Source organism: Schistocerca gregaria, chromosome 1, assembly GCF_023897955.1.
Source record: "Schistocerca gregaria isolate iqSchGreg1 chromosome 1, iqSchGreg1.2, whole genome shotgun sequence".
Lineage (NCBI taxonomy): Eukaryota > Metazoa > Arthropoda > Insecta > Orthoptera > Acrididae > Schistocerca > Schistocerca gregaria.
In genome coordinates this window covers 1,033,432,452-1,033,457,679 of record NC_064920.1, presented here as the reverse complement: position 1 = coordinate 1,033,457,679, position 25,228 = coordinate 1,033,432,452, and the positions used below count along the sequence as shown (strand labels likewise).

The following is a 25,228-nucleotide window of genomic DNA, read 5'->3' as shown; positions in this document are numbered from 1 at the left end:
GGACGCAAGACTAAACAGTATGCAGAAGTCCAACCAGTACCAAGGCGCACGGTGTCTATGTGTCTCCATGAGAACCACATAGTATACACAACTGTGGCAAAACAGGATCACCATCACTATTAAGAGTATGAACGCTGGTTCACTCAAGATTAATTGCAGTTTTTCATCCTCATACTTCAACTCACATAGTTTGTAGTAAAGACAGGTTACTCTGGTCATAACTTCTCGCATAACTTCTGGCAAGGTAAGTTTCGAATGAGATGTCTCAGTGGTATAGAACAAACGTCACACCTCCGGAATTTTGACTAAGTAATAACGCAAGGCATAAAGAAATTTAAATATTACATAAAAAGGATTCACGAATAAAAGTTTACCACTGAAAAATCTCATCTACTGTTATTTCTCTCCAGTCCTATCATTGTGTTTTTATGTTAGGTATCAGTAAATCAAAATGTAAGTTTCTAAAGGGTATGGTATCCTATTAAATCCATATATACTTCAGGTAATAGTAGATAAGCCTCAGAACAGGCAATGGTACAAATTATTATACTTAAGAACTCATATTTTGTGACTTACGCCTCAACAAGAAAAACAATGTATAGCATATATAAGTCTTCTAAAACTATACTTCAGGTAAGTTTCTCACAGAAATGATAATTGTTTCACTGGTTCAAGAGTAAATGCCTGTCCAGGTATCTACTTATGTGCACAGTGCACATGTTTTCAAACAAGATAAGACTAGTGATCTGTCTTGAAGCAACATGGCCCAATACTGTGTTAAAAGTCCATAGTTATTGGACAAGACAAAGTTATGCAAAAAAAATTATAATACAAAAGTTAAAACTCCTTAAGCATAAACAAGAATAGAAACATGAAAACTTCTCTCCCCAACACAAATACTTAGCATAAGAGTGTGTTGGTCAGTTACTCATAAAGTCTGGTTCATAAAGGATCTTCAGTAGCAAAATGTTACAAACAGTTTGCACTGTGTATAATAAATATCAATAACAAATATATTAAGCATAATGTCTAAATGAATAAGCTCTTTTGAGGACAAATAGCCATATTCAAACAGATGAAGTATGGCCTCATCAACTTACACTAACACAATGATACTAAGATTAAAAATCTATATTTTCAAATCACATGAGTATAAAGAAACATTTAAGTTTTGCACTCATCGTGCAAGGCAAGAGCATAAGATATTCATTGTAATAACCATAAATATATACAAAACAAAATGCTAGATTAAGCAGCAAAGATACAGTTCAAGACAGAGTCCCAAGTTTTCAAAATTGTGACACTGTAAACTTAGCTTGGACTTTTATAATGCTTCAACTCCGTGATGTTACGTAGACCAAAAAGTTTTCTAGATTCAGGATAGATCAACCTATAGGCATTTGGATGTGGGTTCTCAGATATCACAAATGGTCCTATATAAATATCAAAGAATTTCTTAAGTTCCCCACACAATGATTTTGACTTTTATACTGTTTTCACTAGGACTAAATCTCCCACATTAAACTAGCACATTTTCCCCTCCTATCAAGTCTACTTTACCTAATTTCCCCTTGCTTTTTCATGTTGTTCCTTACAATCTCCTCTCTTCCTTCTTTTGATAAGCTTTTACATGCTGGAAACTCAATCAATTCACTAATAAGATTTGGTGGCTTTTTATCATAAGGTATCTCATGTGGAGAGAATCCTGTTGAACTGTGCTGTAAGCTATTCATCACATCTTCAAGTTTGCTAATGTAATGTATCCAAGAGTTGTGGTCAGTATGACAGTAAGTCCTAAATAATCTCCCAATTTCAAGCATGTATCTTTCGGCTGGGTTGCTGGATGGGTGATAAGCTGAAATAAGTATGTGGTTGATCTCCTCTCTATATACACTCCTGGAAATGGAAAAAAGAACACATTGACACCGGTGTGTCAGACCCACCATACTTGCTCCGGACACTGCGAGAGGGCTGTACAAGCAATGATCACACGCACGGCACAGCGGACACACCAGGAACCGCGGTGTTGGCCGTCGAATGGCGCTAGCTGCGCAGCATTTTTGCACCGCCGCCGTCAGTGTCAGCCAGTTTGCCGTGGCATACGGAGCTCCATCGCAGTCTTTAACACTGGTAGCATGCCGCGACAGCGTGGACGTGAACCGTATGTGCAGTTGACGGACTTTGAGCGAGGGCGTATAGTGGGCATGCGGCAGGCTGGGTGGACGTACCGCCGAATTGCTCAACACGTGGGGCGTGAGGTCTCCACATTACATCGATGTTGTCGCCAGTGGTCGGTGGAAGGTGCACGTGCCCGTCGACCTGGGACCGGACCGCAGCGACGCACGGATGCACGCCAAGAACGTAGGATCCTACGCAGTGCCGTAGGGGACCGCACCGCCACTTCCCAACAAATTAGGGACACTGTTGCTCCTGGGGTATCGGCGAGGACCATTCGCAACCGTCTCCATGAAGCTGGGCTACGGTCCCGCACACCGTTAGGCCGTCTTCCGCTCACGCCCCAACATCGTGCAGCCCGCCTCCAGTGGTGTCACGACAGGTGTGAATGGAGGGACGAATGGAGACATGTCGTCTTCAGCGATGAGAGTCGCTTCTGCCTTGGTGCCAATGATGGTCGTATGCATGTTTGGCGCCGTGCAGGTGAGCACCACAATCAGGATGGCATACGACCGAGGCACACAGGGCCAACACCCGGCATCATGGTGTGGGGAGCGATCTCCTACACTGGCCGTACACCTCTGGCGATCGTCGAGGGTACACTGACTAGTGCACGGTACATCCAAACCGTCGTCGAACCCATCGTTCTACCATTCCTAGACCGGCAAGGGAACTTGCTGTTCCAACAGTACAGTGCACGTCCGCATGTATCCCGTGCCACCCAACGTGCTCTAGAAGGTGTAAGTCAACTACCCTGGCCAGCAAAATCTCCGGATCTGTCCCCCATTGAGCATGTTTGGGACTGGATGATGCGTCGTCTCACGCGGTCTGCACGTCCAGCACAAACGCTGGGCAACTGAGGCGCCAGGTGGAAATGGCATGGCAAGCCGTTCCACAGGACTACATCCAGCATCTCTACGATCGTCTCCATGGGAGAATAGCAGCCTGCATTGCTGCGAAAGGTGGATATACACTGTACTAGTGCCGACATTGTACATGCTCTGTTGCCTCTGTCTATGTGCCAGTGGTTCTGTCAGTGTGATCATGTGATGTATCTGACCCCAGGAATGTGTCAATAAAGTTTCCCCTTCCTGGGACAATGAATTCATGGTGTTCTTATTTCAATTTCCAGGAGTGTATAAATGTTTCCCAACTTTTGGATGTAAACTGTGATCCGTTGTCACTAAGAATTGCCTTGGGTACAGCTACACATTTAAAATAGTCACGGGTAAAACATGAAATAATGTTTTTGCTAGTAGCATTCCTCAATGGGTACAACTTAATAAATTTGGAAAATAAGTCCACCACTGCAAAAACATACTAATAAATTTGGAAAATAAGTCCACCACTACAAAAACATACATAAACCCTCCTTTAGTGGTTGGCAGTCGCCCATACAAGTCAATTGCTACAACATCAAGCTACTGTTTTGGAAGTATATTTTGCATCTGACCTCTACTTGTTTGATTGGTTACCTTGACTCTCTGACAGAAGTAACAAGTGGACAAGATTTTCCTCACAGTCCTCGCCATATTGTAAAAGTAAATGTTTTCTTGAATCTTTTGTATACATTTTGCTGCCCCACAGTGACCATAACTTTCATGGGTATATTTTACAAGTAATTTGACAAATTCATATGGCCAACATAACTTCCATACCTCACTATCTTCCTTCATCCTCCGAAATAATATTCCCCTATGAACTTTGTAATACTGCCCTACTTTTTCTTTTCCCTTCTTTCCAATATAACTTTTCACCAGTTTCCACTCCTCATCATGATTCTGAAACCGTCTAATGTCACTGCAGATTTTCACGACATCTTTCTCCTCATTTATCCGTTTTAAATGCATAATTTTAAATTCATTCTCTCCTTCATCACCATTGTCACCAATAGATTCTCCCAAAGGATGCCTTGAAAGAGCATCTGCTATGCAATTTTCATCACCTTTAATATATTTGATGGTGTAGTTAAACTGCTGAAGAAAAAGTGCCCATCTCGTGATTCTACTATGGTATAATTTACATTCTTGTAAGTAGGATAGTGCTTTATGATCTGAAAAGACTATCACCTCGTGACCCAATAAATAATTCTTAAATTTTGAGAAAGCCCAATGAACGGCTAATAGTTCCTTTTGTGTAATGGTGTACTGCCTCTCGTGTTTCTGCAATGTCCTGCTGGCAAAAGCAATAGATCTATGTTCTTCCACCCCATTCTGACTTCTCACTTGGAAAAGGTGTGCCCCTAAACCATACTTACTACTGTCAGTCATAATACAGAAAGGCAACCCAAAATCTGGCCTACATAAGATTTTACTATTTACCAACTGGTGTTTAATCTCTTCAAAAGAAATCTGACAATCTTTATTCCAATCCCATATAGTATTCTTTTTAAGCAAATTCCCTAAACAAGGTGCATTACGAGCCTGAGTAGCACAATACTTCCTATAGAATCCACACAGTCCGAGAAATGACTTTAGCTGTTTCTTATTCCTAGGTGGTACAAACTTTGCAATTGCTTCAATTTTCTCATCATCTGGCATAATTCCATTGTCAGATATAATGTGCCCCAAAAATTTTAATTGTTTCACTGCAAATTTACATTTCGTTAACTTCGGTGACATTCCTCCTTTTCTAAACTCCTCACAAATTTCCTTAAGTAACCCAATGTGTTCTTCCCCACTTTTACTGGATACCAAAATATCATATACATATATAGTTAATTTATGTAACAATTCCTTTCCCAACACATAATCTAAAGCTCTGATAAACTCTGCAACAGATACATTCAGCCCAAATGGTACTACACTAAAGGTATAACATTTTCCATTATATAAGAATGCTGTGTATTTCTGAGATTCCCTTGCTAATGGTATTTGATGAAATCCAGAGGTCAGATCGAGGCTAGACATAAACTTTACATGTTCAAACTTGTGTAGTAATTCATCAATGTTTTCAGGATGATCAGTTTCCCTACATAATAATTTATTGAGGAACCTAGAATCTAGGACAAGTCTTACACTATTATCCTTCTTGGCAATGGCTATGATAGGATTATTATATTCGCTATTACACCTCTGAATAACCCCCCCAAGTCTGCATCTTTTCCAACTCCCTCTCTACAGCTTTCCTCCTGCTTAATGGAATCCCATAAGGTTTAATGAAAAATGGATCATGCGGTTTGAGTACAAGTTTACATTCATACCCTTTCACTCTGCCTGGTCTGTCACTAAATACATCAGAATATTCCCATAAAAGTTCCATGAGATCAGATTGTTGTTCCCTAGTTAAACTCTCTGCTTCAGCAATCTTATTTTCTGCTATGCTTTGGTAATCTTTGTCATCAATAGAAGTCTGTTTTTCAAAAGGATCAGTGCATCTCCCATCATCTAAATAATCCACCCCCCTGATCTGATTATGACTATTACTATTCTTCTCAATGAAGCTCTCTGTATACAACTAATTTTTATCTGTTGGTTCCCTAAATTTGACAGTTTTGTTTTTCCAATTAAATCCCATATCCACTTTTACTATCCAATCCATACCTAGAATTATGTCCTCACTCAGGTCCAGAATGACAAGACAACCCTTATCAAAGACCACATCTCGAACTTTGAAAGACAAAAGAATTTGACATTTTACTGTTTTACTGAATCTTCCTGTCGCTCCCCTAATTTTAACCCCAACTACTGGTAATTCTGCAAATTCTTGGTTTTTATTTATCCTATCCCTCAATTTTTCACTGATTCCTGATATCGGGCTTCCAGTATCAATCAAACAATAACCTGTCCAATCATTAATACAAATTTACATGTATGGGCTTCCTACAATTTCACTCTCCTGCTCACCAACATCTTCATGCATCAAGTCATCTTCTACGCTTTTAAAATTCAGATCTTCGTTTTGTTTGACATAAGCTGAACTATTTTTAGTCTGCACATTGCGCAGAAGCCAACTAGGATTCTCAACACAAACATAATTAGACACATTATTATTATCAGTAATCATAGGCAATTCTTTACATTTTATACCTGTTTTTGCTTTTTCCCGCCAAATAGGATATACCTTCTCACAGATGGATAACAATTGTATCCAAAACATATTATGTTTATTAGCCTCATTAAGGCTGTCCCACAATCTACAAATGAACTCTTGTCCCTGGTTTCCTAAGTTAATAATTACCTTCTCTTCATTCGCAATATTAATGTCATCCCCTCGATTACTGGTGGTGTATTAACCCACGTGACTGCAGCCTGATCCTCTTGTACTGAATGATTATTTTCTTTAACACTATTACCCTCCTCCTTCATAACTACATCTGCATCATTCTTAATCACAACAAATACTCTTATCTCACTTCTATATTCCATATCATCACTATCATCAACTGCCTCTTCCTCAGCATCATTTAACATCTCACCATTTGACTCAACTTCCCTAACCTTAGCTACTTCAGCACGACTTCTCACATCAACATCACACTCTACTTCTACAACCTTATTATTCAGTACTTGATTGACATTCTCACCCACAGAAGTTTTTACATCACTCAGATCTCCATTTACTGCAATTTCATCAGAATACATTAATGCATGTATTCCGAAGGTATCATAACTATTATTGACATAGGAACACCCACCTACATCCCCCCTCACATCAGTTTCTTCCTGCCTAAACAAATTCATTTTCTCCCCACTAACCTCTGAATCTTCAATACTAATGTATCTAGAATTATCTGTGCTCATAGCCTTCTCACTGACTTCCTGTCAAAACTGTTTATCAAATGGACTCTTATCAATTTCCAGTGCTCTTGTCATGTTATTACTATGTCTTCTTCTGTAATCATTTTGCCCATACCTTTTCTGATTCCACTTAGCCTGATTTCTAGCATTATATCTGTTCGTCCCAAACTGACAGGCCCTCATTGGGACGACTCTTAGTTTAACCGGCCTTGCCCATTCCCATCTCGTCTTCTATCTGGATTTTCCCATTGTCTATTTCTGTTCCCACCATAATAATTACCTCCCTTATTCTCATGTTGACGCCAGTTGCTATTCTCTCCTCTATTGAAACCTCCCTGAAAATTACCTTGCCGATCCTGATGATTATTCCCATTATGATTATTTCGCCTACCATTATTCCCATTATTAGAATTTTGGTTCCACCCTCCATGATTTTGTTCATAATGATGCCCATTAAATCTTTTGCTTCTTTCTAATGCACGATCCAATTTCTCCACATAATTCAAAAATTGTTCAACTGAATCATCTGGCCCATATACCAAGCCCACTGAACTCTTATTTGGTAACCTCCTTTTTAGAGCGTCTATTTGCGTTAGTTCATCAAAAGGTCTGTCTAAATGCGCCAACTTTCTTAGCTGTTTCTCGCAAAATTCCCTCATTGTACCATCACATTCTTTATAATTAGCCCCATTAAGAAAATCGCTTTTGAGTTTGGCCTGAACAGACGCTGAGAAAAATTTGTTCAAAAAACTTTTTTCGAATTGACTATAGGTTAAATCAGAACTGGCGGTTAGATTAGCCCACGACAATGCTTCTCCATGTAAGAATTTTTTAACAAATTTGGTCTTTACAGTGTCACTCATTTCGAACGAAAAATTGTCACGACAGTTCATAATGAAATCAACTAAGTGTAATTTTCCGTCTCCCGGAAAATTACGCATGTTTGTACCTGGAAAATCCGTTAAATGAAGTCGCTACCGATTTCATAGCTAAATTATCCCGAATTTCATTTAATTGTTTCTGTAGTCGAACTACCTCATGCTCATTGTCTTTAATTACATTGTTACAAGAATCTACATTATGTTCAATAATTTTCACTTTTTCTGTTACCTTGTTTTCGAACAATGACAATTTGTCATCGACATTTTTCGTATGTAAGTCAATTCTGGTAATCATTTCCCTATCTTTAATTTTTCTCTCACTCGAAAATGATTCAAAATACTCCGTGGTTTCTTCCACTTCCCGTTTGATTGTTAATTCGACTTTATTGAGTTTATCTTCCACATTGTCTACCCTATCTTCAATTTCGTATGTTCGCTCCTCCAAACTGGTTTTCGTCTCTTTCATTTCCGATCTGATAGCTGAACATTCATTAAAGAATTCCTTAGCCAATTGGCTATTTTCTTTTAAAAGCTTCTCTTCTAAATCAGACACTTTCTTTCCCATACTTTTCGCGTTTTCTGTAATTACCTTAATCAAGAAACTAAATTGTTCAGAACATTGCTAATTCAAACAACTAAACCGTTTGTTCAAAGTATCGAATTGTTCAGCATTCTGTGTTAACAATAATTACAACGTAGCGGACATATCTAATTCTTCAACCTTTCCTTCCTATTTTTAACGTGCCATTTCTGTACTAGCACTTGCTTGAACACTTTCGATAGACTTTTTATCCCCCTGCTGATTTTGTTCCAACTCGTCTGTCACGGTCATTTTTAATCGAATTCAGGAACTCTTGCTCCGATAAAACGCCCAAAATGTCAACAATACAAATAACTTAATAGGTGTACTTATCTCGTTTTTCCGCGTGGTCCCACGTCCGTTATTATTTACTTTTCTTATTCTTGTTGGATTGTTACTTCCATTTGTCAGTAGATTATATTTCCTTTCATTTAGATCGTTCTCCTCTTGTATCTAATACATTATTAGTCCATACCTGTTAACATAAAACGAGTATCAGTCCAATAATGCAATGGATCCCGGACAAGAGGCCCCAATTGTAATGTACCCTCTTTCGTCCGGGGTGAAAATCAAATATCAAGCGACAAACTTTCAATTCATTTAAATGCTACTTCAAATCCTGAGATTATGATGATCAACTGACGACACCCCGGCAGTTTAGGTGGTCTGTATCTACAACAGACGATGTTAAGCTTAATATTTAGACAAAATCATGATGCATCACAGAATACTAAAACTAATTAAAATACGTTACCTTTAGATGCTGAATTTGGTCTCATTGTCTTGATTCTCGCCATGGTGCGTTCCATCCATCTAACATTGTTAATATTAGGTCCGGGTCTTTGTGTGCTAATGAAAACTGGTACTCGCTTTTTGTTTTACTATTGGTTCTTCATTTTTATTAATTTAACTTTTTCACAATAATTTCCATCTTCATATCACATACTATTTATAGATACTCTCTATATAAGACGACAGACTTCCTTCCCTACTCCCATCAACAGTCCACCTCACAAAACCACGCTCTCCCCACAGCAGTCCAACTAACTCACTCCAACAGTCACTTTAACAATGTCCGACTCTCTACCTTTCATACACGAATGTCTTTGGCTCACACTGGTGCCAACATATTCTCCAGAAATAAACAAATAAAGTTCACATTATAGAATAATATAATAAAAAAGATTTGGGCAAAATTAAATACTACATACAATAATATTAAATAAAAAAATCATAGAAATGAAATTGGAGCACTGACCCTGCAAGGGCAGTTGGGCTATAAGGGTGGTATTGCACTCTTCAGTAGTCCGTTACATTACAGTGTGTATCTGTATAATCAAGGCCAAAAGTATGAAATGTGTGCGTGTAAAATTTATTTGTGTATTTGTGAAATGTTATATTGATATATACTGAAAACCGTACAACAGTTTTTCTGTTAAACTTTATTGCAAATTATTTGACTTGTCCTATATCATTATGTACCCCTGCACAGTGTATGATACACAGGATCAATAAATATACAATACAATACAGCTTGACACCTACTTTTGTACCTGATACTTGATGTAGTAAGGACCTCCATTTTTGGCATTTTTTCTACAATACTGACTTGCCAGCTTATATGGATGAATGTTAACGGTATTTGGCTAAAAACTTCTGCACCAATGCTCCATTATGCACATGCAGTCAATGTTTGCACCATTTGTTGCTACCTCAAGTTCTAGTGATTTATTTATAAGGCACTGAATATTTAGGCTTAAAATCTGCAAGTGACTAGGATGAAAACTGGTTACAGTTTTATTTATGTTTTGTGCTGTCATATTTGTTCCTGTGTCCTGGTGAGATACCAAAAATCCCTGAGAAAGACAGGTTTCCTGCACTTCTTAGGTTGTACATGTACATTGGGCTGTGGTGAGTTGCTTGTTTCTGCTATTGGTGCTGCTACTAATGTAATTAATACTGCCATTTCTGTTGTTGTTGTTGATGATGGTGATGTTGTTTCTGATACTTCAAATGTTGGTTCTGCTACTACTGCTGTGCTTCCTTGTAGACTTGGAGTCTTCCCGTTTTTCTTGTTTTTGTCTAAAAAAATATTTGGGTGATGAACTGTAGTTCTCTTGTCGTTCAAATCACTGTCTACTGTTCTTTCTGTTAACACTTTATCCTTTTTTACGTGCTTTGCTGGTGCTGATGACGGTTCTAATGCTTTTACCTCTTTTTGAAATGCTTTTGTTATGGAGTCTGGCAATGGCAATGCAATGATCATTTTGGTTTTGATTTTATTTTGGTTTTTTATTTCCTTGGTTATCAGGTTTGCCAGATATTCTTTCCCCAAGGCATTCAGATGAAGTCCATGTTGTGTGTGGAATCTACATCCAATATTGCTTATATCAACACATTTCACATTTTTAAAATGTCTGCAAATTTTTACAAACTGGTTGTTGGCACTTTTTATTTCCGTATTAACACATGACCATCTTACAAGATCATAGTGATGCAGAGCATTGATAATTACTACATATTGTATGAGTGAAGTTCCTCAGACACTATTGAAGATTGTGTATAGCAGTCATGGTTTCATTTTGTAGATGTCATTTGCCCTTCCAGAAGTACAACAAAGTCTTAATTGTGCACATATTTTACCTCTGCAGATGCAGTCCTTTTTTAAATTTTGGCATGTGGGGCTCCTGGTTTCACTATACCATACAAATATGTTTTACATGATAACAGTTTATCATATTAAACTTACCTGCTCAGCCAGTCTTTCGGTGACCAAGAAGAAATGCTGCAAACAGGGGTTACACACAGATCAGACAGCCCACGGTCTTCACCACTGCATCTGGTCAAGAAGAAAGAATGCACCTGGAGGTCCTGCAGATATTACTGCATATTACATGCACTCACCCTTCCAGACCTTTACCTGGTACTGAATATTAAGGATTTCATAATTATACAAGTGGGAGCTACGACCTTCGGCAAGATTGATTTTAAGAGGGCTTGCAGTCAAATAATGGTAGAGGGAAAAGACATACCCAAGACCACAGTGATAACCCCATTTGGTCTTTTTGAATATTTGCGTATGCTATTTAAGTTTCAAAAATGCTGCACAGAGACGGCAGCGTTTCATAGACGAAGTCTTAAGAGGACTCAATTTCTGCTTTGTTTATTTCATTGATATTCTGGTATTTTCCAAGATGACAACAATACATGAGGAACACCTCAGAGCAATGTTTAACAGAATATGCAACTATAGTGTAATAGTCAACAAAGCAAAGTGTGCTCTGCAACAGAAGCAATTGACATATCTCAGGACACTCAGGACATCATCAGGGACATACCACACCCAAAGCAGTTTCAAAAATTAAGATGACTCCTGGGAATGCAGTTTTTTTGGCCCACCCTGTTCAGGACACTTCGTAAGTGACAGTGGTAGATGATAGCCAGGCAATCAGCATAATTCTCCATCACAGGAGGCTTTCGCAGCCCTTGGGTTTTCTCTCTCATGAACTGACAGAGTCTCAAACCAAGTGGAGTGTATACGAATGGGAACTATTAGCTATTTACAAAGCAGTGCAACACATTCATCTTTATGTGGAGGCCAGGCTTTTCACAATGTTTATGGACCATAAACCTATCACATTTGCCTTTAGCAAGAATTATAGCTGATCCACACAAGAATTATGCCAGCTTGAGTTTACTGGCCAGTTCACCAAGGACATAAGGCACATAAGAGGGGTGAAGAATGTAGCACCTGAATTTTTCTTATGAATTGCAGCTATATTGTGCACAATTGATTACATACAATTTGGCAGAGCACAAGCTAGTGATAAACAGTTGCAGGAATCAACTGGGCTACAGCTTAAGCCCGTGTGGCTATTATGGACTAAGCATATGATTTTGTACGATATTTTCAAAACCAGCCCCAGATCTTTTGTACCAAAAAAGTTATGCAAAGTGGTTTTTTATAGTATTCATAACCTAGCCCACCCTACACAAAAATAAGCATTAAGCTTTTGACAGAACAGTTCATGGGCCCAGCACAATGAAAGATAGTCACCAGTTTATAAGAACATGCATACTGTGTAAAGTGATAAGAGATGTACACAAGCTGATGGAAGAGTTTCCAAAGGCAACAGGCTGGTCCTCCCAAGTACATATAGATATTGTGAGCCCACTGCCTTCATCAGGATACCACTATATTAAATATTTACCACAACTGACAGATTAAATGATGACTCGAATAATCTTGATGTCATCATTTGATCAACTTCCTGTCATTACATATTGTACCATTAGGCAACACATGATCAACTAAAGAGTGCTGATGACACGTTGAAGAATACAGTCTACGGATAAGAAGAAAAAGATCATGAAACGGAATATAATTTTATCAGTTATGCGAGACATGGGTAGTGGAGATCACATATGATAGCTGCAGCAATGAAACAGAGTAGCACTCATCCACAAAAATATGTAAACACTGGGCGTTACAAGACAAAACAATGTATAAAGTATTTAACTTCACATTAAAACTAGAAAACTGCACTACAGATTTGTAGATATCCTCCATTTCACTCTGTGTTATTAGAACAATGAATGAACACTTCTGAATTCAACATATTTCATTATGCATGATCAATTAACACAACAAGCGATTCGCAAATGAACACCGAACTGTCAAAACTGCAATGCCAATGAGTAAACGTAAGACACTAATATGCATCTGCTGTCTAAAGCACAATAAAATACATTATGTGTGTTATTCTGAAGACATTGCTTCCCACACAGCTCACCCACAGTATTGTGCAGCTCCTGGAATGTGCAGTTACTTGTAACGCCAACACCAAACATGTACTTTCAAAATCAAATTCTCATTCACACTTCTCATTCATTCTCTCCAGTAAAACAAACTGTTTTACTCATGTGATAGAGGGCACAATTAAACTTCATCCTTTGATGAGTTTCCACCTTGTATAAAAAAGATTTCCGCAGAAGACTGTGAATGCTCTGGCACAGCTGCTGTTAAAATCTCTGCTCAATGTTGCTCTGAAAATAGTGACAATCAAGATACAACAGAAAGGTCCTCAGCCCATATGTTCAAAAACTTCAAGATTTCAGAGCTCAGATGGTGAGCATCGCATACCTTGAGGGTCTCCCAACCAACTGTGCGATATGACTCTTTTTGTGTATTCAGTTGGAGGTTCAGACACCTAAATGAAAGGGTTTTCTTTCTCCATACACAATGACCACTTTCCTTGCAAAGCGTGAGAGTTGCATCCTAAGTGTATCTTGTTGAGTGTAAGTGACTACTTGTGTTGTATGATGATGACAGAAGGGAGAGGGGAAAGCCTGGTTCTGACACATAGCCTGTCCCTATTCTCTTGAACAGTGAGGAGTCATCAAGCTCAGTGTTACCATCTGACAGACTGATCAGCATCAATGTTATAATGTCCCTTCACTGTGTGAAACACTGCAGTGAGATTTGGAATTTAATGCAGAACACTGATGGAAAGTCTGGTGATGAGGAATTTCACACAACCTCCTCTCCTCCCCTTGCTGGCTAATACTTGTAGCGAAAATATTTTCACCACCAGAGGATTCAAACTGCCAATCTCCAAGCCAAGCACCACTGCACAATTAGTAACCTAAAACTTAGCAAAAACTGACAGTGTATCAGTTCAAGCGTATAAGTAAAATTTGATAAATAAGTGAAAAAGTTCTTAGCTATTTGCTCCAAAAATTCTAGATTTGTGAAGTCAGCTAGTGTGCTGTGTCACCAACTTAAAAATTTTAGACGACTGACTAACTTGATTATGCTCTTCATGGGTATGCTGCCAGACATGATCTCTTCAATACACAATATTTTGGCAATCCATCTGGCCGCCATCTTCAGGTGTGCTCCTTTATACCTCGGGTCCAGACCACTGCGCCTGTGAGAGAAGAAGAAGAGCTGTCCCCTGTGAAATGAAGAATTGCAGCACCGCCGGTGGTAGAAACTGACGAAAGTGATAAATCACAAATTAAAATGTAGCGGGTCAACAACCAGACGATTGTTGTTTTCTATCAGATAAAATAGGGTTCCATATCATGCTTAAAGGAAAACCTCTATCCCTCTTAATAATGTCATCAGATAATCATATTTCGATGAATTCCTTGAGCACACAATCCCAGTAATGAGAGGCCAGAGGAACAATTTGTGTCTCTTTAAATGACATGTTATGCCCTTCATTGATACAATGTTGAGCGATGGAAAATTTTTCAGGCTGGAGCAAATGTACGTGATGCTGATGTTACACACATCAGACATGAACAGTGCGAATAGTCTGTCCAATATAGGCCTTTCACAATGACTGAGAATTCTAGAAATTTTCGAAGAAATACTTCCAACAAAGGGTAGTAAAGCAACTTATTTACTAGTGACCAGCACTGGTCCACGTGATGATCTAAATTGAAAAGCATGATTAATGTGATGATCGGTATATCCATTGAGCTGTGTCAAATTTTCTGAATCAGAAATGGCATAACCTCTCTTGACCAATGTACATAGAACTCCCATGCCCTGATGTGGTGGATGACAGTTCATAGAATGAAGATAGTGGTCTGTATGTGTGGGTTTATAATAAACGCCATGTGCCAAGGTACCATTTTCTTTTTTGTGTAAAATATCCAAAAAAGGTAATTTGCCATGTTTTTCAATTTCATTGAAAATTTGATGCGTGGATGAAGACAGTTAAAATTTTCATTGTTTGACCACATGGAATGGAAGCTGTTAATCAGTTTTTAGATCATTTTAACTGTCTTCATCCATGCATCAAATTTTTGATGGAAATTGAAAAGATGGCAAATTACCTTTTTTGGATATTTTAGTGCACAAAAAAATGGTACCTTGGGACATGGCGTGTATTATAAACCCACACATACGGGCCACTGTCTTCATTCTATGAGCTGTCACCCACCACATCAGCACATGGGAGTTCTACATACATTGGTCAAGAGAGCTTATGCCATTCTGATTCAGAAAATTTGACACATCTCAATGGATATACTGATTACCAAATTTATCGTGCTTTTCAGTTTGGACCATCACGTGAAACAGCTTCGGATACCAGTAAATCAGTCGCTTTTCTACCCTTTGTTGGAAGAATTTCTAGAATTCTCAGGAATTATGATATTAAAAGGTTTTTTTTCCCAATACTATAGCCCTTTTTGGATCTGTCAAAGATGATTTAAGACTGAGAAAGCCTGGAGTTTATAAAATTCCCTGTAATTGTGGAAAGGCCAATACCAGACAGGCTATTCGCACAGTTCATGACCAATGTGTGGAAGATCAGCGTCACATACACATTTTCTCCAGCCTGAAAAATCTTCCATGGTCAAACATTATCTCAACAAAGAGCATAATAGGTCATTTAAAGAGATGCAAATTGTTGCTCCGGCTTCTCATTACTCATTACTGGGAGTGTGTGCTCAAGGTATACATCAAAATATGATTATCCAATGACATTATTAATAGAGATAGAGGTTTTCCTTTAAGCAAGATATGGAACCCTATTATCTGATATAAAATGACAATGGTCTGGTTTTCAACCTGCTACATTTTAATTTGCGATTTATCACTTTCGCCAGTTTCTACCGCTGGCAGCGCTGCAATTTTTCACTTCACAGGGGGCAGCTCTTCTGCTTCTCGCACAGGCGCAGTGGCCTGAACCCGGGGTATAAAGGAGCCGTCATTTCTGATGTTCATTCAGTTAGAGTGTGATTATGTCTCAACGATTGCAACTGAAGATGGTGGCCAGATGGATTGCCAAAATATTGTGTCTTGAAGACAATCATATCCGGCAGCACACCCGTGAAATTCATAATCATATAAGATGCCGGGAAAAGGTATGGGATCACAACTGACTGACGTACCTACCTGGTTCATATGCAAGACTTAAACTAAGCCTGACAGGCTCTACCTCTCATTTGATTAAGATTTTGGTGTCTATCTGATCTAAATGAATCTAACGCTTCAAGGGGATACATCTGCTACAAAATTCAGTGTTTTCATCTGGAAAAGGATGTTCATAAGACTGTATAGTATGTACAGGGAGTCAAATTCACATATTAATAGTAGTGTAACACCAATTACAACTTATAGTCTGGTTAGAGTTCAGGCAGTGAGCACTCATCTACATCTATACTTAGGCAAAACACTGCGACATGCAATGGTGTACTTGCAACTGCACCAGTTACTGGGGCTACTTCTTGTTCCATGGTCGACAGCAAACCACTGTGATGATCATGGTAGAGGACACTTTCTATTGTACCAGTATTAGGGCTCCTTCTTGTTCCATGGCTGACAGCACCTGACAAACATAATTAGTCACTTTTTGTGTGTGCAAATGGGATCACCGACACAGCTGGCCCTGTGGAAAGATATTGCCTGAAACAAAGTACGAGGGTCGGTCAAAAAGTAATGCCTCCCATTTTTTTTTCTACTTAAAAAATTTAGTTAAGTTAAAAATTTGAATTTGGCGCCATTCCTCAAACCTTCTTCTGCAATCCACTGCAGTAGTAACTTTCTGTGTCAACAGGTGGCAGCACAGCAGAAGTGTGTAAGATGGCCGACATCGATGTTCGTTTGAGACAGCGTTGTGTGATTGAATTCTTGAATGCAGAAGGTGAAACGCCCATACGCATTCATGAAAGACTGAAGAAGGTGTATGGTGTTGTGACAGTGGATGTCAGCACTGTTAGACGATGGGTTCGTCGTTGTAAGGAAGCTGAAGGGCAAACACCGTTGACTGACGAAAAGCGGAGCGGCAGGCCGGTGAGTGCAGTGACTCCACACAACATTCAGCAAGTTGATGACATCATTCGTGGTGACCGTCGGGTGACTGCAGATGAAGTGTGTCGCATTATTTCTCTTAGTAAAGGCAGTGTGATCACGATTATTAAACAATTGGGGTACTCAAAAGTTTGTGCACGGTGGGTTCCAAGAATGTTAACCGATCAGAATAAAGAGGCAAGGAAAACAATAGCCTCCCAACACTTGCAGCGCTTCCGTTTGGAGGGAGATGAGTTTCTGAAAAAAATTGTGACCGGGGACGAAACATGGGTGCATTTTTTTGAACCCGAATCAAAGAGGCAGTCAATGGAGTGGCGTCACACAAGCTCGCCGAGGAAGAAAAAATTCAAAACTGTGCGATCGGCAGGGAAAGTTATGGCAACAGTTTTCTGGGATACAGAGGGTGTGATTCTGGTTGATTTTTTGGAGCAGGGATGCACAATAAATTCTGTTCAATACGTCACAACCCTCAAAAAACTTAAAGCACGTCTTCAGCGAGTTCGCCCAACAAAATCAATGGCAGATGTTCTTCTTTTGCATGACAATGCAAGACCACACACCAGTCGTCACACCTCTGACGAGATTGTAAAAATTGGATGGGAAGTTTTGCCTCATCCCCCATACAGCCCTGACCTGGCACCATCAGACTTCCATCTGTTCGGGCCACTAAAAGAAGCTCATCGTGGGATTCATTTTGAAGATGAGGAGGCCGTCAAAACATTCGTGCGTCAATGGCTTAGGAAGCAGAGCTGTGATTTTTACCGTGCTGGGATACATGCCCTTGTTCAAAGATGGACCAAAACTGTAGAGATGGGCGGAGATTACATTGAAAAATGACAAAATGATCCTCAATGTTGTGGTTTCCAACCTATGTAATTGCATTTAAATTTCCTGACAATTAAACGTAGAAAAAAAAAATAGGAGGCATTACTTTTTGACTAACCCTCGTATGTTTGTGGCCTATGATATTAAATAAGAATTATAAATTTTCTTTTTGCACTGCCTTCTGGTTAAAGTCTATACATTACAAAATAATACAGAGAAGGTTTCATATACAGTTTTAACCATTCTCTTGTTTAATATTATTTCATTAGCAATCAGAATTTCACCCTATGTAAATAAAGTTCTTCAAATAATTTTTTTATTCTTTTTGCAGAAGGAAAAGAACAAGCTACTTACTGACCAGTTGTAAATGTAATTTCTGTTTCATCTGAAGCTGTAACTCTAGCTGAAATCCACTCTTAATTCTTTATTTAATGTTGCAGGAAAAAATGTCGTCAACGAATGATGAATGTCTGCATACTGCTAATTTTTTGACATGGAGAAAAATACAGCTGAGCAGAGCTAAACTCAAAGCATCAAGCAAAACTTCAGCTCTTTTGTCAGGGTTTGCAATGGTGAGACAACAATTTTTCTTTGTGGTTAGGCTTATTGCCACAGTATCGTGTATTTTCTTGAGATATATATAGTTTCTCAAAATTTTACCGTATTAGTACTTCTAAAATTCAATGTCAAAAAAGTATTGGGAAACCCTGCAGTGGAGGCACATTAGCACAAGTTACCTAAATTCATTGCATATCTGATGCAAATATAAACATATGGTAATGCAAAGGGAAAACCATTGTTACAGTTAAATAATTTTCTGTTTAAAATTGTCAGCCTTTTCAGTTATTTTGCATCTGCTTGAATCTTTCACTAAAATAAAAAACAAACAATGTGAGATGTGTTACAATTTTATAGCTGACTCTTTTATTTTTCAGGTGGCAATGGTTGAACTTCAGCTGGATGAAGACACACCTAAAAATTTGCTGATTGTTTTTACTGTGTGCACAACACTCCTTGTATCTGTTCATTTGTTGGCCCTTATGATTAGCACATGCATTCTTCCTCATATTGAAACCATCTGTAGCAGTGACAGCAAGTCCACAACTATAGTTCAAGAATCTCCACATGAACGCCTTCATTGGTACATTGAAATAGCATGGTTTTTTTCTACTCTCTTAGGTTTGCTTCTCTTCCTATGTGAAGTGGCTATTATTTGTTGGGTAAAATTTTATCTGTTATCTAAAGCAGCAGCTTGGACAACTTCAATTATTATGATACCAGTAATGATTATTTTTGTTGCGTTTGCAGTTCATTTTTACCATACACTTGTTATGCACAAATATGAGGTAACAGTATCTGGCATCAGAGAATTAGAGCTACTGAAAGAGCAAATAGAAGCTAGTGACCCTGAGGGAAGAAGTGACAAAACAGGAATATACGGAGGGATACAGATTATATAATAATATGTGTAGCCTAGAGCAAATGCCCATCATATTCAAAATGGAAAATGATGCAAATATTGCTAAAAAATAGTACCTGTCATAAAATCAGGTAAAATGTCTTATAAGTTATATATTGTAAATTACATGACACAACTAATATGGTGCTTTATTTTATTATAGTGACAGCACTGAAATGTAAAAAAACTCCCATGTAACTGTGAAAATAAAGAAATGTAATGGCAGTTGTAATAAAATTTCATTTCAAACACTTTTATGTAGTTAATTGTTTAGAACTTTCAAATTTAATTCCCTTACACATTTAGTTATTCCCAGGTATTCTTTTATTCCACAGATAAAATTGTATCTTGCAACAGAGACAGTGAGCTACATAATTATTTCAAAAACAGTTCCAAATTGTGAAACTAGTTTTTTGGCAAATGATGGTACGCAGATGGCAAATAATTTTGTTTCATGGTTAATACTTGTAACTCTTACAATAATGAAAAATAAACAAGTAAGTATATGTAGTTGAGTCGAATACCTTTTGTAATAGCATCTAAAAGCTCTTAAAATTACAGTGTCGCTGTTTTACTGAACTTACTGCAGACGTATGTGAGAAATATAATGAAATTGAGAAGCATTTTCATTAAAATTTTTCACTGTTAAAAGTGTTGTATAACTGGAAATTCTTTTTTAAAAAAAGGTAGTAAAAGATGAAGAGAACCTGACCAGAAATTACAATACAAAGATAGCTCTAGCAGAATTTATGCTACAACTGTTGCACTAAATGATTAATGGTAATTATGAACATATGGGTGAATAATTAGAATCTAGATTATCATCCAGTTATCAAATGAATGCAACTGGTCTCTCTTTTTTAAGTCACCAGTCTTTTGACTAGTTTGATGCTATCTATAAGCTATTTGTGACTTATGCCAATCTTGTAATTTCTACATAACTACTTCACACATCATCATCTATAAACTGTTGTCTGCGTCTTCTGTTTTTCCATCTCTACTGCTCCTTCCAACACCAGACTAACTATTCCTGAATGCTATAACAGGTGACTAACTATTCCTGAATGCTGTAACAGATGTCTAACTAACCTAGCCTTTCTTCCAGTGTGGTAAATATCTTTCACAGACATCTATACTATTCTTTTTATTACTTCTTTTCAAACCTTAATCTGTCCAGGTAATTTTTAAAATTCTTCCATAGCACTACATATCAAATGCTCACAGTTTTTTCTTCACCGAATTTCCAGTGATCCACATTTAGCTTCCAGACATAAACTTACAGGAACTTCTTCCTCAGTTCCACATCCGTATCAACTTCAGCAGAGCACTACTGACAAAAGGTTTCTTTGCCTGTGCCAATCTACTCTTGATCTATTTCTTCCTTTTGCTATCAAAGCAGACATATCTTGTGTCTGTGTATGTGCGGATGGATATGTGTGTGTGTGTGTGTGTGTGTGTGTGCGAGTGCACACCTGTCCTTTTTTCCCCCTAAGGTAAGTCTTTCTGCTCCCGGGATTGAAATGACTCCTTACCCTCTCTCTTAAAACCCACATCCTTTCATCTTTGCCTCTGCTTCCCTCTTTCCTGAAGAAGCAACCACTGGTTGCAAAAGCTTGAATTTTGTGTGTATGTTTGTGTGTCTATCGACCTGCCAGCACTTTTGTTTGGTAAGTCACATCATCTTTGTTTTTAGATATATTTTTCCCACGTGGAATGTTTCCCTCTACATATATATATATATATATATATATATATATATATATATATATATATATATATATATATAGGCACAATGAATAAAACACACACACAGAATTTCGAGCTTTCGCAACCGGCGGCTGCTTCGTCAGGAAAGAGGGAAGGAAAAGGAAAGATGAAAGGATGTAGGTTTTAAGGGAGAGGGTAAGGAGTCATTCCAATCCCGGGAGCGGAAAGACTTACCTTAGGGGGGAAAAAGGGTAGGTATATACTCACACACACACACGCATATCCATCCATACATACACAGACACAAGCAGACATATTTAAAGGCAAAGAGTATGGGCAGAGATGTAAGTCAAGGCGGAAGTGTGGAGGCAAAGATGATGTTGAATGACAGGTGAGGTATGAGTGGCGGCAACTTGAAGTTAGCGGAGATTGAGGCCTGGTGGATAACGAGAAGAGAGGATATATTGAAGGGCAAGTTCCCATCTCCGGAGGGTGGCCTGTAGGTGGTCACAATGGGACAACCCTATGAGCTTCTCAGTGCTGATACTAGTGTACATTCATTTTGACAGAGATGTATTTCAAACCATGAATCTACCCAAGTTTTGTTCATTTCTCTGCTCACATGCTTCAGAGGGTTCATTGTGTAGCTCACTGTGGGGAAGTGTGAGTTGAATATGCTTCCACTAAGAAAATGTTAAATACATTTGATACCAATAGTGAATGTAAAGCAGAGTTGTTGTTTCTTGAAATAAATCTATCCAGTCAGAATTTTTTAACTGGAGTAATTTACAGACCTCCCAAAATTGGAGCAATCTCATCCTTCAAATCAACCCTGTCCATGCTCATGTCAAAAGTCCAAGCATGTCATTGTTACGGGAGACGCAAATATAAACCTGCAGCTACAATATCATTGTGCAGAGAATTTAAAGAGATGCTCTGATGGAACTCATCACAGTCAAGTACACATAATAGCAAAAAAGAGAACACATAAAGTAATTCACAATGGTCAGACTTCTGTTCCTGGCCTTTCTGCCCATAATATTCATAATGTGCTTGGTGGAGACTGCCAGAGAAAAAAATCACTTACAGAAACTTAAAACTGTTCAACCACGATGCCCTACAAAATGGCTGTTTAGATACCCGTGGCAGGATATAAGCAATTAGCAGACATTGGACAGTAAAGTCAAGGAATCCAGTGGCAGATTTACTGCACTTCAAACCATGTTCAATTAAAGAGACCTTCTGCTCCATGGCTCACTAGGGGACTATGCTAGGTAATGAATAAACAAGACTTTAAATGAAGAAGGTTCAGGCATAAACAAACACATGAAATACAAGAAGCATACAGTAAACAGCAAAACTAAATAAAGCAAAATGTGTGCAACATCAAAATCAGGCATACCCACTCTGTTGTATATTGTGATTTGATTTCTGCAGCTTTGGATCAGGAAACATGAAATCTGGTGGTGCCTTCAAACTTCTGCAACTGAACTGAATGAATGCCAGTTATCAACTTACAATCATTTATTGGTCACAAAACAGCTGATTCATGACATATGGGTTTTTCTCAAAATGTGGCTATCTGCAGAGTACAAAAAGTAAATGTGAGGATTTTTTCTAAGGCAACTGATAATCACAGAGAGAGAATAGGTATGATTATAAAAAGTTGATGATATTATTATTGCATCTCTTACAGTCATCTTCAATCTCTGTCTCATTAGTGGTACATAACCTATCTAATGGAAACAAAGCCAATTCAAACAATACCAACAAACAATAATCCAAATTACTAAGCAACTACAGGCCAATCAGTAGATTATCTGTAGTATCTAACATTTCTCATGAACAGCTGTCTGTGTGATGACTCACACTATCTTGTGTTACACCATGTTTATGAAGCATCGGGTATGAGATTCATAACTGTGTGATCTATTAAGTCCATCTTACAAATGAATTTTAATACTGTTCTTTTTCTATGAATATTTCGTTAAAATCGAAGGCTGCAGACTTTAATTTCACATAAATGTCAACACAAATTAAAGAAATATACACAACTATTGTCTTTGCATAGCACTGGTTGTCTAACGAGGTGAAAAACACTGATAATTTTTTTTAAATTGATGTAAGACTGAATCAGCTTTAAATAATTGTAAATCAGACTGTACAAATCAATAAGTATTTCCTTTTTATATACCTTTAGTTACAAAATGTACAATTCAGTGTAACAGCTCTGTCAAAATGAAGAACACATTATATTTTACTGAAACAACAGAAGTTTCATGAGGCTTTTACTGATGATGCTATTATACACAGAGAAGTCACAACACTAGAAAATTATAGAAAAACTGCAGGAAGACCTGCAGAGGATTGGCACTTGCTGCAGAGATTGACAATTGACTCTCAACATAAATAAATGTAACATGTTGTGCATAAAATAAGCAGAAAGACCCATTATTGCATGTTTATATGATTGGAAAAAAAATGTGACAGCAGTACCAATGGCATCATATTATGCTAGCACTAGACCAAGGCACTGCTGCCTAAACAATTTTGTCAATTTTACTTACACAACCACCTTCGCATATGGAAATTGGTGTCTAAATATTTGCATATACCAACAGACATCATTCATTAAAATGCATTTATAACTAGTTCCACATTTTGCAAGTCACAGCGTGATAGCACTATGATCTTAGGCTGACTACTGCTTTTTATAAAATCCAATTGTTACAAAGCTCTTATAACATAATTGTATTAGAAACTTACAACAAGGTTAAAAGCTAAGTCTTTTCATGACACTATCTCTGTTTTTATAATAATGGTGTATGCAGTACCCTAATTTTAATGTGCTTTTTATGAAGAGGTAGTTGCCTAAATAAAATAGGTAAACATTCTATGATGACAGCACCTTGTACCAGTGCCAGTGTGATGTATGATCCAGTATGGTAATCGTCGGATGACCATACGTTAGCAGTTAAATATCATGGTACTGTGTAGGGTGGCATCATAACTTTGGAGTTTTTTTGTAACTTCTGTATTTTCATAAGCATAGCGGATAGTTTGTGGAACTGTTTTATGTAAATGTCATGCAAGTGTATCAATGGAACGATGCCCTAATAAACACTTGAAATGCAGGTATGTTTTATTCAATATTTGCATTAAAATGAGCTGTGCACACTGCACATTGACAATTATTATAATATTATGCATTCGTCATCTTAAATGCCATTGTAACTTCTGTAGGGAATTGTTTAAGAATGAACATTAACATTTAGAACTAGTCATCACCAAGAAATTTTATGGAACTGCGACAGAAATCTGAACAAATAATCAAATTTAATTTGCTGGTTTTTTACCAACAAAATGTTGAAATTACATAGACAGTAGTTATTATATTTACATATTTTTCTACGGGGCATAATATTTTGAATAAGAATTTTGTGTGATCTGTCCCAATCGACTTAAAATGCAAATGTGAACCATGTTTCAATTTAAATGATTTTAGATGCACAAATTCAGGTATATTTCATGTCTGTGATGAAAAAGAGTTCATAAATGTTCTTAATTCAATTACATCTCAAGTGAAAATTTTATTTGATACACATTGGTAATTATTCATTTAAGAGACTTATATTATTTTGTGCTGATTTTGTCATTGGATATTTGTTTGGCTTTTTGTAGTTCGGCAGTTTCACTTATTCGAAATTAGTAAACGTGATTATGATTTGAATCCAAGACATTTTCTGCAATCAGCTGCATTATGACGTTAAATTTGTTCTACATTTCTACAGCGAACACAGATCTGTGTACAGTGACAATTCGGAATTATTTTTGCTCCAAGAGGTTCCAATCCATAAGAACTTGACAATTTTGTGAAACTAAGTAAGTAGTGGGAGAGCTTTGCTTCCAAATATAGTGTATTTCTACATCTACATTTGCACCCCGGAATCCACCTTGTAGTGTGGAGTTCTGTACCACTATCACTTCCCTCCTTCTCCTGTTCCAGTCTCAAATGGTTCGTGGGAAGAACAA

The 25,228-nt window shown here is 37.8% G+C and overlaps 1 protein-coding gene across 6 annotated transcripts in view; it reads left to right on the top strand.

Moving 5' to 3' along the window:
• Positions 1 to 19,740, top strand: part of LOC126279309 (calcium release-activated calcium channel protein 1-like) — a 492,320-nt gene extending 472,580 nt beyond the window's left edge. For all 6 annotated transcript variants that reach the window (XM_049979672.1, XM_049979665.1, XM_049979667.1 and 3 more), the window contains 2 exons: positions 18,471 to 18,602; positions 18,966 to 19,740. In XM_049979672.1, coding sequence (XP_049835629.1) covers positions 18,471 to 18,602; positions 18,966 to 19,490 — 657 coding nt within the window. In that variant the 3' untranslated portion in view covers positions 19,491 to 19,740. The remainder of the gene's footprint in view (positions 1 to 18,470; positions 18,603 to 18,965) is intronic.
• The last annotated feature ends 5,488 nt before the right edge of the window (positions 19,741 to 25,228 follow it).